Source organism: Bemisia tabaci, chromosome 1 (assembly GCF_918797505.1).
Source record: "Bemisia tabaci chromosome 1, PGI_BMITA_v3".
NCBI lineage: Eukaryota > Metazoa > Arthropoda > Insecta > Hemiptera > Aleyrodidae > Bemisia > Bemisia tabaci.
In genome coordinates, this window is record NC_092793.1 from 86,233,229 (window position 1) to 86,250,814 (window position 17,586).

General features: G+C 40.8%; 1 protein-coding gene across 1 annotated transcript in view; it reads right to left on the bottom strand.

Annotated features, from left to right (window-relative positions):
* LOC109031665 (angiotensin-converting enzyme) overlaps positions 1-17,586 on the bottom strand; it is a 115,649-nt gene that overhangs the window by 62,406 nt on the left and 35,657 nt on the right. The window contains exons 6-8 of the mRNA XM_072296650.1: positions 13,232-13,346; positions 5,717-5,869; positions 3,281-3,405 (exon numbers count right to left, since the gene is read on the bottom strand). Of these exons, the coding sequence (XP_072152751.1) occupies positions 3,281-3,405; positions 5,717-5,869; positions 13,232-13,346 (393 nt within the window). The remainder of the gene's footprint in view (positions 1-3,280; positions 3,406-5,716; positions 5,870-13,231; positions 13,347-17,586) is intronic.

The window sequence follows — 17,586 nt, forward strand, 5'->3', positions numbered from 1 at the left end:
TGAGATATTGACTTCGGGTTTGCTCAAAAAGTTTTTTTATTTTTAGGCTCTTTCGAACGAGATACCACAAAGGGGAATCTTGAAAAAAAGTTGGGGTCCGTTGCTCCCTCAAGGGGACCCCCTGAAAATTTCAGGGGGCCTCACGGAAAAAAACATTGCTGTAATACCCAGGAGGGTGGGTAAAATAGAAATTTAATATTGCTAAAAACAGGACTTGCAATGTGGGTGGCAAAACAACAAAACAAATTTTTGCTGGATAAGCATGATAAAAAAATGCGATTTTCGCAATGTGAAAATTGCTAGTACACTCACATATGAGCGATGCGAAAATCGCCGAATAAATTTGCTGGTTTTGCAAAATGATTGTTAGGTTAGAAATCTCATTTTGCGATTTTCGCAATAGCAAAATACAACCGTGTGCGCGCGCTCTAGGAGACTTTTTCGGTACTATTCCTCTTTCGAATGTGCAGCTGCGTTAAGCCCTTGTCCCACGATCAAATGAACTTATCAAATAGTCATTGAATGCAAGATGGCGACTGGTTTTCGCCCAAATTCGCTATCAAATGTTAATGGGCCGTCAAATGTTGATGAACCCGCCATCTTGCATTTGATGACTATTTGATGAGTTCATTTGATCGTGGGACGAGGGCTCAAGGGGCCAAGAGGTGGATCGAAGAGTTTCTACTTACCTTAAAATCCGCGCCGTCCTATGGAACCCACGCCTCGTGATGCAGTTAATGTCCGAGGTCCAGCACTTTACCACTAGACCATCCAAGCTTGATATGAATGGGCCCCTACAGTCAATCTGTTAAACTATCGCAGGCCTCTGAGTCCGTAATATACAAGTTCATTGATGGATTCATATAATAGTTGGTACCAGTAAAGATCATCAGTACCAAAAACGTCTCCCAGAGCGCGCGTACACGGTTGTATTTTGCTGTTGCGAAAATCGCAAAATGAGATTTCTAACTTAACAATAATTTTGCAAAATCAGCAATTTTACACAATTTGCTAATTCAACAAAATTAAATTGTACAAATAACTTTTTTAACTGTTATAATCGCAATAATAACGCTACATTCACAATACAGGGTGTACCAAAAGTCCGTCCCACCCCTGCTAACTTTTGAACGAATTGAGCTAGGGTAATGAAACTTTGGGAATGTTCCTATCTCAAAGTGGACCATCTTTTGGGGGAGGGGGGTCAAAATTTTGGCCCCCCCCAGGGGGGGCCCGGGAACCCCAGCTTTTTTTTTCAAATGGCAACCCCTATCTTGTGATACCTCATTCGAAAGAGCATAAAAAACTAAGAATTTTGGCGCAAATTGCAGATCAATATCTTAATTTTTGACCGAGTTATGATAGGCCAAAGGTCAAATTTGACCTATTTTCAAAAAATCATAACTCCGGTTCAAATTATCGTAAAGAAAAAAATAAAACGGGAAAATTTACCAAATTGTGTCCGCTTTTAAGTAAAAATTGCAGAAATCACTTCGTTTTAATTTTAAGGGGGTTGGGACCCCCAAATACGTCAATTCAAAGGTCATTCAATTTTCCCGCGAAATAAGCCAATTTCCCCTAGATTTGCCTCCACGTCATCTCAGGGAGGTCAAAATCAGCTCAACATTACGTTGGCAAGTCCCCAAATTTCGGGAAAAGTTAAAAAAAACGAAATTTAAACCTTTAAATTTCGTTTTTTTTTTACTTTTCCCGAAATTTGGGGACTTGCCAACGTAATGTTGAACTGATTTTGACCTTCCTGAGATGATGTGGAGGCAAATCTAGGGGAAATTGGCTTATTTCGTGGGAAAATTGAATGACCTATGAATTGACGTATTTGGGGGTCCGAGCCCCCCTTAAAATTAAAACGAAGTGATTTCTGCAATTTTTACTTAAAAGCGGACACAATTTGGTAAATTTTCCCGTTTTATTTTTTTCTTTACGATAATTTGAACCGGAGTTATGATTTTTTGAAAATAGGTCAAATTTGACCTTTGGCCTATCATAACTCGGTCAAAAATTAAGATATTGATCTGCAATTTGCGCCAAAATTCTTAGTTTTTTATGCTCTTTCGAATGAGGTATCACAAGATAGGGGTTGCCATTTGAAAAAAAAAGTTGGGGTTCCCGCGCCCCCCCTGGGGGGGACCAAAATTTTGACCCCCCTCCCCCAAAAGATGGTCTCCTTTGAGATAGGAACATTCCCAAAGTTTCATTACCCTAGCTCAATTCGTTCAAAAGTTAGCAGGGGTGGGACGGACTTTTGGTACACCCTGTATATCTTGTAAAAACAGCAATTTATGAGGTGGTGAAAATCGCAATATTGAGTTTGCTAAAGTAGCGATTGATTTTAATAAGTTTCGCAAAATAATTAGTAAAAAGAGCAAAACCATACGCTAATTCGGCAAACACTTTGCAAATCTAGCAAACATTTTAGCGATAACAGTATAAACTAGTCACGTCATTTTCGCAAAATCTTAGTTTGCTATTTTTGCACAATAAAATTACAATTTTTCAAATTGTTCTGCCATTCGCGACAAAAGGGTGGGCATTTTAGCAAAAAAGCGAATTGCATGAATCGCAAACCATTTTTTGCCATTTTAGCAAATATTTTTTTTTCCGTGTAAAAAGTAGCTCCTTTTGACCTAAGGACATCCCCCAAGTTTCAAATCTTTACCTCTATTAGGTACTTAGGAAGTGAAAGGGGATGGAAGGGACTTTTGAATCACCCTGCCTGTATAGGTACTACCAGACAAATCAATGAACGTGCTGCAATGTCAACAGTGTCATTGTCGATGAGGAGAGGGAGCCTCTTAACTTTCTAGTGGAATTTTGGATAGTTTTGATATTAGCGGCTTACTTCCACATGAGTTAAGGTTTAGACGGGGAGTGGTCGTTTTGCTTTGAAGAAGTCTGAAGGTCTCACACAGGTTATTAAACGGAAAATGACTAATTGTGGAATAATTTTATGATATCTGCATACATTTACGAATCATGACTGGTAACATATTTAAAATTATCGTCAAGGAAGTTATCTAAGTATTAATGCCAGCAAAATTCGCGTAGCGAGTGACCGGGGGACCAGGGGCGAAGCCCTCCGCCAGTGACGCGTGTGAGCACAGTGAGCCTTATTTATTTTACGAATAAAACCAATTGTCAACAGGTACGCACGCATTTCACAACACCGCCGGAATAAGCCGCACCCCAGTGATCAAGTAAGGACTAGAGGGAGAGGTTATGATAAGAGGGTGGACACAATTTCCATTGAAAAAATTCTTACCAGGATTGGCGCCATCTCTAAACAGTAAAGGTTGGTGAGCGTACTGAAGATAGTACTGAATGTGTGACATTTCATGGTGAGTCCGTAATAAATCACTCATTGTAATCTCTGTGCACTGTTTTATCCTGCAAATGATGAGCAAATCCAAATAGTAAGTAAACAAACTATCTCTCCGATTTCTCTGCGATAACAGTTTATACACTTTGGAAGAGGAATAATGCAGAGAAATGAATAACTAGAATCATTAATATAAACTTTGAAGGATTCAGACTTTCAGTCAATTCCACATTTTTTCTATTTTACTCGAGACGTTGCGAGATTGTGCGACAAATGTGAATATTTTACATGGATTTGAATTGGGAAAAGTGCTGAAAAAGAAACTTATCTGGCAACAGCAGAGCCCCAGAGAGACGAGAGGCTGCCTTCCTGGGAAAGCCCATGATTTAGCCGGAAATGTCATTAAAACAAATTGGTTCCGTTTACAGCTGCAAATGTATACTGGGGGGAGCTATCATCATCATCGTCATCGTCATCGTCGTCGTCGTCGTCATCGTCATCGTCATCGTCATCGTCATCGTCATCGTCATCGTCATCGTCATCGTCATCGTCATCGTCATCGTCATCGTCATCGTCATCGTCATCGTCATCGTCATCGTCATCGTCATCGTCATCGTCATCGTCATCGTCATCGTCACCGTCACCGTCACCGTCAACGTCAACGTCACCGTCACCGTCACCGTCACCGTCATCATCATCATCATCACCATATATAATTCCGTAAGCCTTTTCTTTGCGTCAAAATTCAGCGCGAACCGCCGGGCCGATCCGTGCGCGGGTGGTACCGGCTCGACCGTCCCGGTCCCCCGACGGCGGGAAAAATATAGGGATCGGCCGGCGTGCCCGGCCCCCCTCGTCTCCCCGGGAAAAACGGTTGTCCTGTTGGTCCTGTCGGGAGATGCGCGGTTTTTCGTTTTCCCCGTGCTGCTCGTTCTCGGTCAGCTGATGACTCGGCTGCCCGGTTAGTTCGTTTCCCTGGAAATGGCCGTGGATGATGGATTTACTGCGGAAGCGTAGTGCACCGTCGACCGTCGTTGTCTCGCAATTTTTTTGTCTTCAGTCATGGAGAATCCGTGTTCAAAGCGTGGGCGTCCTGCGAGGCGTGGGCATGTTTTTCGCAACCCCTCCTCGCGGCTCATCGAGCGGCGTGGCGAAATGCGACTGGTGCTTGATTTACCGTATTCGTTTCGACGGAGCATTTACGATGTTAATGAAAGAGATTTTCCCGAAAATAATCTTGGGCTGTTAACTGTGAAGTGCCAATACTGTGATGCTTTGCATTTCAAAAGTGAGCAGGTGAACGGTCATTTCAACACATGCTGTCACAATGATCTTCTTCGACTGGCGGAGCCTGAAATCAGCGACCAACTTCGTGACCTCTTCTCCAAACCCGTCTTCATGACCAACATTTTGAGGTACAACAGTTGTATGGCTTTTGCATCTTTCTCTGCGTCCAAAGCTCATATACCCGGAGTTGGTCCTTACTGCTTCAAAATACAGGATCAAATTTACAGGTAAATCGAATTGGTTTTTAATAATGTTCATCCTTTAATTTTCCGAAAATTTCAATGAATTTTCTTCGCAACTCGATAAAATTGACCACAATTTTCCGGTGAAATTCGGCAACATTCCAATGCAAAGTTGCAAATTTATGATTCTCACGTCTCACCACTTCAAATTCGTTATTAAATGAATGAGCTCCCTGTGGCTTCGCCTGCGTCTTTGTCCCGATTTTTTACTTTCTCGCTCCCCTAGTTACTCCCTCTCAAGGGTGAACTGTTCTTTCATCAAAAGGAAATCAGCTAGTACCCTGGTAAAAATTGCAAGTGTCAGGTCAGTGGCAGATTGCTCTGACGTCAGTGAAATTGGCTCTGAGGTAAGTTTTGAGGACTTGATCCAACACTTAGGTTAGAGGTCAGCACTGAGGTCATGAGAAGGACTTGCGTAAGTGATCAGTTTTGCTGAGGTAAGAAGAGCCACTGACGTCAGGAGGAAGGCTCACCTGCGTGTAGCACCACTTACCTCAGAGATGGATGATGGATATCCATTATCCATCTCTTAGGTAAGAGCGACTGAGGTCTGGACTTGGTACAGAGGGTTAGTCTCTGACATCAGTCCTGACTGAGCTACACATTCTCAAAAAGTAGAGATGGCACCTTCTCCTTCTCTTCCCCTCCCCGTCATTCATTTTCTTCGGGGAGGGCACTTTCTCGGAATGTGGGGAGCAAAAACTTTATCTCACAGAAAGGCATATTTTTTAGGAAGGCGGGCGGAGAATTTTCTTAGAGGGGATGACAATAAATCTCTTGGATATTCACACCCTTACATAGTTGCGAATTCGTTACAAAGTAATGAGAAGAAGCAAAATTACAAACTCACCTAAAGTCTTTTGAGTTACAAAAATCCCATGCCGATGCTTTACAAGCCACCGGCCTGTTAGTCGGTTTTTCTATTAAAGAATATTTCCAAAACTCAGGTGGCATAGGCTTCATACCAATGGATGTAAAAAACTCCTCCGAAGTTTGAAATATTCTGAAATAAACCGGTTCAAGAATCAACCAAGCAAATTAAAATACGTATACATACAAGATTTATATTATCTTACAGGTGTTCACATAAATTTGGTAGGGAACGAAGTGTCGAATGGAAGTAAGTCAAATTTTCAAACATATAAAATGGAAAAAGTAATGAGATATACGAAAAAAGGTTAAATTGGTGGTACCTATTATTTTAATATTGGTTAATGATTTGCATCGAATTGGCGTAAGGATAGGTGATGAGATAGGCTCCGCGCGCGCGGTGACACCGGTAGCCGATGATGCGCTAGTGTTGTGATAGGATTACGGTACATACCAAATGTCCGGTTGGTGATAACAATGGCTACAAACACTCCTGGTAAGTTCTTCAATATATATTTCATCATAAGAATCCTTTTTTCAACTTTTAAACATTACTATTGAACATTTTTATCGATGGAACTCAACATTAACATTACTATTTTCCTCTTTTCCTAGAACTTTAAAGACGTTTTTTTAAAAGAACGTACATTGTCGTATTTTCCTGACAAGTTATATTGATTGCATATTCCATGTAGATTCTGAATTTTAAAGTCTCATCTGCGTCTGGCTGCGCATAACAAAGTTATGTTGCTTTTTCTGTCTGTAGGTCTTGCTCTGAAAAACTCTGATCTCTTCGACTTGTGGACACGGGCATCGAAGGAGTGAGTTACAACAATTGAGGGGAAACTCCGAGAACAGTTCGCAAACCAACATGTCTCCGACGAAAACTGGTCGAATTTTTTTGTATTTTTTATGAGTTTTTTGTTTTTCGCCCTTCTTTTTTCTCTTGTCTCTTGTGAAGTTTAGTTTGGATGTTAATTTTCGGTGATATTTTACTGTGGTTAATTTTTTTATTTTTTGAAGTGCCTTTTCCATTTTATTAAAGACTTGCAATATGACCAAATCCAAGTGTTAATCCTTTTCTCATGCTGATCCTCGGAAACCTCATCATATTGTTGTGTACATTTGAATTTTTCAGCTTTCATTTCACGCAACATTGAAATTCGGAAGTAAAGAAAGGATAGACCTTAGTCTAGTTACCTAGGCCCAGGGTTAAAAAATAAAATATGCGTCGCTAGTATCTGTAAGTATACAGTCGATTTTTGGAGGGAGCTTGTGTGAATCTATACCTAGGTACATATTTATCCTTGGATTATTGCTAAAAAAACTGATTTTTCCAGGCGTGTCGGCAACACTGTATTTAAAATGAAGGGGTCACGAGAGGGTCAGAGACCCTCGTAAGCCTTATTAGTTGTGATTTCAGGTTGATTTTTTTCTCTTTTTCCCACAAAAATCAGTGGCGTGGCGTGAATGATCGATTTTCGATATAGCCCCATTTGAATCCGTGGTAAAGAATCGATTATTAAGGTGTTCGCTACGAACACCCTGTTTATCGATCCTTTTCCATAGGTTTAAATGGCTTAACAATCGATACATCGCAATTCACGCCACGCCACTGACAAAAATAATGTAATCATGTCATTAAACTAAGTAGGTAAGAAAATAACAGGCACATTTGGCAACACTATATTCAATCATTTGGGGAAGTTTGAAAACTTTGACTGATACAAGCACAGCTGATACCTACTGAATACAAGCAAACGTGATGAATACTTATAACACTGTCAAAAGAGCCTCCCAAAATTTGGCCCCTTTTTAGGTATTCAATTCGACCATCGGACCAAGGTTTAAATGGAGGCTTATATAGTAACAGAAAACACAGGAAAAAATTTCAAGATGAGTATAGGAACCGTTTTCGAGTTACGGGGGGGGGGGGGGGGCAAAGGGGTCACAATCTGGCCTAATTTTTTGCTGTTTTCTTGTAGAATTGATGTATCGGCGGGGTTCTTATCGTTGTTTACGCATGTGTAGCAAATGGATTCCTACGTGTTTTTACACGTAGAATCGATTTTTAACGTTGCCGAATCGATATAATGATCAGTTAAATCGATTTTGAACGATTTTTTAAGGAAAATCGATGCTATTTCAGGATCGAAATTGTTTATTTTCGATTCATGAATGAATAAATGCACCTGAAATGACTGAAGCACATGTAACCCTATGTATTTTGACACGGAAAATTGATTTTTAACATTGACGAGTCGATTTATCTACAGTTTGTATCGAATTTTTGCGACTTTTTACGGAAAATCGATGACTTAGCGGAATTAAAATCGGGTTTGCTCCATCCGAGATCGGAGATATGTACCCAACATGATTGGAGCACATCGACTCTTACGAATTTTTATACGTGGAATCGATGTTTAACCTCGATAAGTCGATATATCGATCAATTGTATTGAATTGATGCGATTTTTTGCGGAAAATCGATGGCTTATCGGGATTGAGATCGGTGTCTCTCCGTCCAAGATCGGAGAAATGTACCCTTCATGATTGGAGCACATCAATTCTTACGTAATTCTGCACGTAGAATCAATTTTAAACGTCGACGCGTCAATATATCGATCTGACATACACAACTCTTGCGATTTTTTACGGATATTCGATGGTTCTTTTAGATTGGCATTGGAAAAATCTAACAGACATGACTGGAGCACATCGATTCGTTTGTGATTATTCTCGCAAAATCAATTTTTGAAGTCCACGAGTCGATTTATTGACTGGTCATATTGACTTCATGTGTTTGGAACCAAATCCATTGACACCAGAGTGAATGAGTGAATGAATGACTTCACTTAAAATGATTTAAGGAGATACATACACGCATCTACCTTTTTATGGAACAGTATGAGAATTCCGGATCAGCATATTTGAAGGAAGATAAACTGTCCCTCGAGTTGGCCGAGTATGACCGCAATCGATAAATCGACTCGTCAACCTTAAAAATGATTCTACGTGTAAAAGTACGTGGACACGGCGTGCTCCGACCATGTAAGGTGCATATCTCCACCCTCGGACTGTAAGTAACCAATTTCATTCCTGATCAAAAAATCGATTTTCCATATAAATCACAAGAAGTCAATACGTCCAGTCAATAAATCGACTCGTGGACTTCAAAAATTGATTTTGCGAGAATAATCACAAACGAATCGATGTGCTCCAGTCATGTCTGTTAGATTTTTCCAATGCCAATCTAAAAGAACCATCGAATATCTGTAAAAAATCGCAAGAGTTGTGTATGTCAGATCGATATATCGACGCGTCGACGTTTAAAATTGATTCTACGTGCAGAATTACGTAAGAATTGATGTGCTCCAATCATGAAGGGTACATTTCTCCGATCTTGGACGGAGAGACACCGATCTCAATCCCGATAAACCATCGATTTTCCGCAAAAAATTGCATCAATTCAATACAATTGATCGATATATCGACTTATCGAGGTTAAACATCGATTCCACGTATAAAAATTCGTAAGAGTCGATGTGCTCCAATCATGTTGGGTACATATCTCCGATCTCGGATGGAGCAAACCCGATTTTAATTCCGCTAAGTCATCGATTTTCCGTAAAAAGTCGCAAAAATTCGATACAAACTGTAGATAAATCGACTCGTCAATGTTAAAAATCAATTTTCCGTGTCAAAATACATAGGGTTACATGTGCTTCAGTCATTTCAGGTGCATTTATTCATTCATGAATCGAAAATAAACAATTTCGATCCTGAAATAGCATCGATTTTCCTTAAAAAATCGTTCAAAATCGATTTAACTGATCATTATATCGATTCGGCAACGTTAAAAATCGATTCTACGTGTAAAAACACGTAGGAATCCATTTGCTACACATGCGTAAACAACGATAAGAACCCCGCCGATACATCAATTCTACAAGAAAACAGCAAAAAATTAGGCCAGATTGTGACCCCTTTGCCCCCCCCCCCTGGTAACTCGAAAACGGTTCCTATACTCATCTTGAAATTTTTTCCTGAGTTTTCTGTTACTATAAGCTTCCATTTAAACCTTCACTGGAAAAAAAATGAAATCTTAAAATAAGATTATGTGCACTCTTGGAAATTTTTCTCTTGATCCAAGCCGATATTGCATTGAACCAAGAGACTTGACACTTGAGTTAAGAAAACGGACTCTTGGATTAAGATGCCAGCACCCGGACTCTAAATGCAAGAAACTTGGTTTCTTAAAAGAAGAGTTCTGAATCTTAACTCAAGATTAACTCTTAACTCCTTCCAAGAGCCTCAGGTTTCTTGAATGAAGTTTTCAGGTTTCTTGAATCAAGCTTTCAGATTTCTTGAATCAACCCTTTACGTTTCGTAAATCAACCACTTGGAGGGGAGGAGGGTTCGGTTTAATAGTTCAGCTTTTCTTAACTTAAGATGTATGAGTCCACATTTAAAGAATTACTGTGAGAACGAAGTGATGAATAGTGGCGAAAATGTTATCTTTGGCCACGGCCGCCATCTTGGATTTTTAAATTTTGAAAATCTGACCAAAAATTCGAGTTTCTCGTCGAAAAGTATCCCCGGATACCGAGTTTCACGAAAATCGAGCGAACAGGAGCCGACTTAGCATTTTAGGCCACTGCCGCCATTTTGGATTTTGAAATTTTGAAAATCTGACCAAAAATTCGAGTTTCCCGTCGTAAAGTACCCACGGATACCGAGTTTCACGAAAATCGAGCGAACAGGAGCTGACTTAGCATTTTAGGCCACGGCCGCCATCTTGGATTTTGAAATTTTGAAAATCTGACCAAAAATACGAGTTTCCCGTCGTAAAGTACCCACGGATACCGAGTTTCACGAAAATCGAGCGAACAGGAGCTGACTTAGCATTTTAGGCCACGGCCGCCATCTTGGATTTTGAAATTTTGAAAATCTGACCAAAAATTCGAGTTTCCCGTCGAAAAGTACCCATGGCAAACGAGTTTCACGAAAATCGAGCGAACAGGAGCTGACTTAGCATTTTAGGCCACGGCCGCCATCTTGGATTTTGAAATTTTGAAAATCTGACCAAAAATTCGAGTTTCCCGTCGAAAAGTACCCCCGGTCAGAAAGTTTCAAGTAAATCCGTCGATAAATACCCCCTAAAACCTGAAATTTCATCTATAATGCTGTGACGTCACGCGACAGGATTGAACCTGTTGAAATCTCGGTACAGTAGCTTTATATAATTCATACTTTCTAGGTATTTTAAAGGACAAAATACGAGGGCTGAAAAATAACTTTACGGATGAAACTTAGAAAGTTTTAGTTTCGAAAAGGTTTAAGTGCTCTGAATGAAGTAGTAAGGACGAAGAACAAGCTGCATAACTACTAGTCGCTCCTAGAAGGGTTTGTAGGGATATTTCGACCTCACTCTTCATCAGCAGCTATAGCTCAGTTGGTAGAGCGCTCGGCTGTGAATCCAGTCGCCGCGCGCCGTGGGTTCGTATCTCCACAGGTCCGCTCGAGATTTTACGCCGCAACATCTCTCGATTGGTAAGTCAAATTGTTTAATATATGTCTCTTGTCTCTCTAATTAACTTGTGTAATACTTGTATGTACTGAATAAACCACTAAATAGTTGATGATGTGTGAACAGAAAACTTGTACTCTTCACAAGTAGAGTGCGCTCCTGATCAATTTTTGGAAATCCTGATCTAAGAAAACAGAAATCTTGATCCAAGAAACGATGGAATTTTAAATTAAGAAACCAGGTTTCTTGGTTCAACAACTTTCGGATGCTAGATCCAAGAAGCATGTTTCTTGTCGCCGCTTTTAATGCACCTGGACTCTTGAGTCAATGCACCATTGCATTGGTCCAAGCAGGTTTTTTTTCCAGTGTTGGTCCGATGGTCGAATTGAATACCTAAAAAGGGGCCAAAATCAGCGTCTTTTTTAGGAGGCTCTTTCACTGAATTCCATGCATTATTCGATCAAATATTAATTATTTCCTATCCGTCCATAAGGAAACTGCACTGTGGAACGGAGGTATGTCCTTCAACGTTAAATTTAGCCAAAAGAGGTGCCTTTTACGATTCGCGGACGATACGATGATCGTATAGGTAAGTACCTATACTCACCAATATTTTTAGAAAAATGACTCATCAAATTTGGAATAACTTATACCGAAGGTTGATTTTTTCTAAATGTTAGAAATCTATATGTTATGTTATGTTAGGTTGAGTTGGTAGTACGTCAATCTATTAGGTTGGCAGTCCACTACCAAGTCACCTGATTAGTCCTTAGTTTGTGTGGCCTCCGTGCGGGATCAATGCCAGGTCTCCATAACTTATACCTGTGGCGGTTAAAGGCCTAAAAATGTAGTTTTACTTTCCTACTTCTCCCTCTTTGAGATCCTCATCCATCAGATTATGGGACGTCGTTGTTTTGTCGCACGCGGAAATTCTAAACTAGTGGCAAGTAGGTAACGCAAAATTGGAAAGATGGCGTGTGCCGGTCGTTACTTGTTTTGTGCAATAAAGGCGTCGAGTATGTAAACGGGACTTTCGAGTTTTATCCCTCTGTGACGTTTGACATTTGTACTGCCCAAAAAATTCCCGAAAGTGTGCTCCGACTTTCATAATAGATTTAACAATTTTTTAAGATCACCCAGAGTGTAAAAAAAAATTAGTCAAACATGTTCCATAGATTACCGGTTCAAAATCATCCGGCAACAGCGAAATGAAACTCTACAGAAATCCACCCAGTCAGTAGTACTGATAGTTTTTGGTTCAACTAGTCGCAATTTTTCTCGTGTTAAATGTTTACCTATACTCAAGGAATTATATTTTGAATATGAAATTATTCGTCAAACTTTGGCTTAAGGTGATTCGTCAAGCTCAAGTGACGTGGTCGAACTGGCATGCGATATATCGCATCTTATAGGTCAAAAATCTCGGCAGATTTTGAATTTTCAGCAAAAAAAAGGACGATTGCCCCTGCGCATGAGCCTGAAGAATCATTCTAAACCCAAAAATCGGCAAAATTCAGAGAATGAAAGCAGGATAGTGTTTAGAAAAAAACCTCGCATTCGATACCGAAATCGATATATAGCTGAATCGAATGCGAGGTTTTTTTCCAAACACTATCCTGCTTTCATTTCTCTGAATTTTGCCGATTTTTGGGTTTAGAATGATTCTTCAGGCTCATGCGCAGGGGCTATCGTCCTTTTTTTTGCTGAAAATTCAAAATCTGCCGAGATTTTTGACCTATAAGATGCGATATATCGCATGCCAGTTCGACCACGTCACTTGAGCTTGACGAATCACCTTAAACATTGAATGTTTTAAAAAAATAAAATTCGGAACCTCTTTTTCTCGGTGCAGACTTGATTTGACTTCGTGCACTTCTGTTGAACTCTTTCTATTCATTCTTCGGAGTTAATGGTTTCATGCAGAAATATTTCTAGTCACGTTTTAAAGAGAAATAGTTTAATTACTTAGCAGGATCGTATCCTTGGCGCACCATCTCTGCAGTGACGTCCAACCTCCTTTTACCGGGATACGGCAAAATCAAGTCAATGATGTTCTTCCAATTCTGTGCCCACATGTTTCCTGCAAACACAAATTATTGGAATTAACATACTCGTACCTAAACATTCATTCAGTATGTAAAAAATTATTGCCTGATGGCATTTATAGTGAGCACTAAAGTCTCTTGATTATTAATAAATAATTTCGAAAATTACCTACTCGTCAGTTTGACTCTGTGTGGGTGGAGCACTTGAAATAATAGAATTGCGATTTTGCAGGTCAGATGCTGACTTCCACTCTTATCACGAGGGGACCTTCCTCACAACTTGCTGGGTCGCGAAAAGGTGACAACTTTGGCTTTCAACCCTTTGTGGCCAGGGGTCCTTCTTGAGAGACATCTTTTTTCTTTTTTTTTTGACTATACTAAATTAATTTCTTAAACATCATAGGTATATCTTTTTTGTACACCTCAGGAGACATCAGATCTATCCAGCAACATTTTTTTCACCGCAGGTATGTGACGCGTTTTGGTTGAACTTATACTTTAAGTATTCGAAGTCGCCAACTTAGAAAAAATACCTAGGGTCCGGACTTGGTTGAGTTGCTATTTTTTTCAGTCCTTTACACTTGCTTTTGGACGGAAAGAAACATATTTTCGTCAAAAGGATGAGTTAGGAGGTCTGTAAAAAATGAAACTACCTAATCAATAACAATGTTCAGCTTTCTCAGAGCACATCATTTAATGTAAGCATGTCTCTTAGAATGGACATCAGGTGAATATAACCAACATGGACTTTGTCATTCTTTTTTTGTTAGCTCCTTTGCATCACTGAACTCCGCAGTGATAAGAGGAAATTTCAATCGACCAATGGATAACGATCTAGAGACTAGAGATTGGTGGTGGCCTACGAAAAACCGTAACATACATGGAGCGGTCGTTCGATAGGTGGACGGGGAGTGGAAATGGCCGATTGCTATCTTCGCCATAACCTCCAATACATGGAATCCTACGGGAGTTTTTAAAATAAATGATTTAGCGCTGAAATTTTAATCGTATAAACACACTTGATGAATGGCTAAGTTCCAAATCTTGGCACAGATTTTCAAATAGTTGGTTCTTTTGTTAGAAGTCCGTATTCAGCAACATAGTCCCATAAGAAGCCATAGAAACCGACTACCTTCGTCCCAACCTAATTGTTGCTCCTGGTGCAGAGACAAGAGACCCTTCACTCTGCCGTGATAGCGAAGAGAGCCGTAAGTGCAAAAATGAAGTTTTGAGAAAACGGGCTCAGAAGATTCTGACAAGAACATTTTATTGAAAGAAGCCTCCGTTCTTTGTCAAATTACCACTAATCGTCCGGAAGACTCCTAGAAATCGTATGGGTGATTGAAAATCGACGGATTTTATTTCCATTCCATAAAAAGGGTATTTTTCATTTTCATGCTAGGTTACCTATATTGTTAGGCAAGACAGCCGTAAGTGCGGTCTTCTCATAGAGAACATAGAGTCGTAATGTAAATGGGAGAGCTGGCGCCATGTTCTGCTCGACGAATTCCGAGCCCGGTGTGCGCCGAGTTCGGGTCGCTTTTTCGATACATTTTCGATCCAAAATGGCGGTGTGGAATACGTGGTAATTCCTATCTCCTTTGTTGTTGTTGTTGTTGTTTTCATCGGATGGCCGGGTACCTGTGTATCGCAAACAATCGATTATGTATCGAAAAAGTGACCCGGCGTCACACAGGAGTCTCGGAATTCGGGACATGGAAAATGCTTAAAAGTGGCGCCACCTCTCCCACTTACATTACGACTCTATGTACTCTATGTATCTTCTACATGCTTTCGTGATTGCGTTTTGGACGCACAACAAACACATTTTCAGGTTAGATATTGGAAGAAGAGGGCGGCACTTTACTGGAAAGCACTGTTTTCATTGGCTCTCATGCATCTACGGCTGTCTTGAAAAAAACTGTGTCATTTTTTGTGCACTTACGGCCTTTTGATACGGCTCGTTTTTCATTAAATTAGGATGAATTTTGCTGTTTTAGTTGTCTCAGTAATTTCATCTAAAAGAGTTTAGACGAATTTTGAAGAAAACTCGATTTCGATAATTTTGCACTTACGGCTCTCTTCGCTATCGCGGCAGCACTGGCCTCGGTGGCCACTCGGTGGCACTGGCCTTGGCGACAGGTGGAAGCTTTTACTTTCGGGGTTTCAATAATTCCTTATGGACAATTACTAGGGAGCAACAGTCATCACCCTAGTTTTGGCTGTTGACCTTCCTACATGGTCGATGATGAGCTTCGGATGAAGTCATGACACAAACAAGTTTCCCAAACGTCGGCCATTTTCGTCTTGTTTGCAAAACGGAACTGCCAACACGTTGTTGAACATCAACCATGTAGGTAAGTCAACAGTAGAATGCTGAAGTCCCGAAATAGACCCTGGGCCAGCAAGGGGTAACCCTCCCCCCCCCCCCCCCCCGTGGGAATTTTAAAGGTGGTGACTTTCTTGAAGCTCTCGACTAGTAGAATGAGATTTTTCTTGTTTACGCGAATTCTATCGTGGTAGGGGGGGAGTAAGCCCCCCCTAAACCCCCCAAAATTGCTCAGAATTCCGACTTTTCTGCGAATTTTCCCACTTTAACCCGAAAAGGCTCGATTTTAGGGCAAAACTCTACATAACCATTCTGAAAGCTCGTAAAATCCTGGTCTAGAAAAGCTTTAAGTGACTTTCGCCATTACCCGCGGTTCCCCAAAATGGGGGGGGGGGGGGCTTAAAAGGTCAAAATATCTCAAATTTCCGCGAAAATGACCGTTTCGCCACGATTTCTCGCCAATAACGCGGAGAAGGTTGGTAATATCGTAACATTGTTTATCCCTAAAATGATAGAGCATTACTTTTTTATACGAGGGGCGGCCTAACCCCTCGTGAGGGGAGGGGGGCCCCCCAGCAGTACCCACCCTATAAAAACCGTCAAGATTGGCCGCTTCCTTGATGTAGCGTTATGCGCAAAAATGGGCGGCTAAATGAAAACAAGTGCGTTTGTTCTGAGAGAACATCAGTGTGACTTCTTGTGGGAGGTGACAGGGAGGAGGGAGGTACATCCTCCTCCCTCCCCCTCCCCCTCCCCCAAAAAATAATCACGAAAAACTTTAATGAAACGCGCAAAATTCCACTTTGTTAGGCGACTTTCAGGGCTTGTCATTAAGACGCTTTACACTAACATAATTTAACGAGGGGGGGGGGAGAAGGGTTTATCCTCCCGCCTTCTCTTCCACCCCCTTCCCCTCCCCCCAAAAAATAATCACGAAAAAATTTAAATAAACGCGAAAATTCCATACTGTAAAAGGCGACTTTCAGGGCGTATCATTGTCACGCTCACAATAATATAATTTAATGAGGGGAGGGGGGGGGCGTTCGACATCTTAGCCTCCCCAGCCAACATTAAAAAAGGGTGGGGGAGGGATAATTTAAAAACGTCACTTGCTTAATAATAGGAGGGACAGGGAAACCTAGCTGCAGTAGGAGAATTTTAAGATGTGACCGAAATTAAGATTAAGACCAAATGAATGATTGAATACTTCGGCAAACGATCCAATAATTTTTCAGCCTATTCTCCAAACGTTTCAAAAATGTTGACATACGCTTCAGAATGTACATTTCCGTCAATTACGAATAAGCTCCCCTCAATTTCAGTAATTTCCAAAAAATGAAATAGTATCTCTACGTTCCCTGATTTAATTACGTATCCGTTCACATCTTAAAATTCTCCTACTGCAGCTACGTTTCCCCGTCCCTCCTATTATTAAGCAAGTGACGTTTTTAAATTATCCCTCCCCCACCCTTTTTTAATGTTGGCTGGGGAGGCTAAGATGTCGAACGCCACCCCCTCCCCTCATTAAATTATATTATTGTGAGCGTGACAATGATACGCCCTGAAAGTCGCCTTTTACAGTATGGAATTTTCGCGTTTATTTAAATTTTTTCGTGATTATTTTTTGGGGGGAGGGGGAGGGGGTGGAAGAGAAGGCGGGAGGATAAACCCTTCTCCCCCCCCCACTCGTCAAATTATGTTAGTGTAAAGCGTCTTAATGACAAGCCCTGAAAGTCGCCTAACAAAGTGGAATTTTGCGCGTTTCATTAAAGTTTTTCGTGATTATTTTTTGGGGGAGGGGGAGGGGGAGGGAGGAGGATGTACCTCCCTCCTCCCTGTCACCTCCCACAAGAAGTCACACTGATGTTCTCTCAGAACAAACGCACTTGTTTTCATTTAGCCGCCCATTTTTGCGCATAACGCTACATCAAGGAAGCGGCCAATCT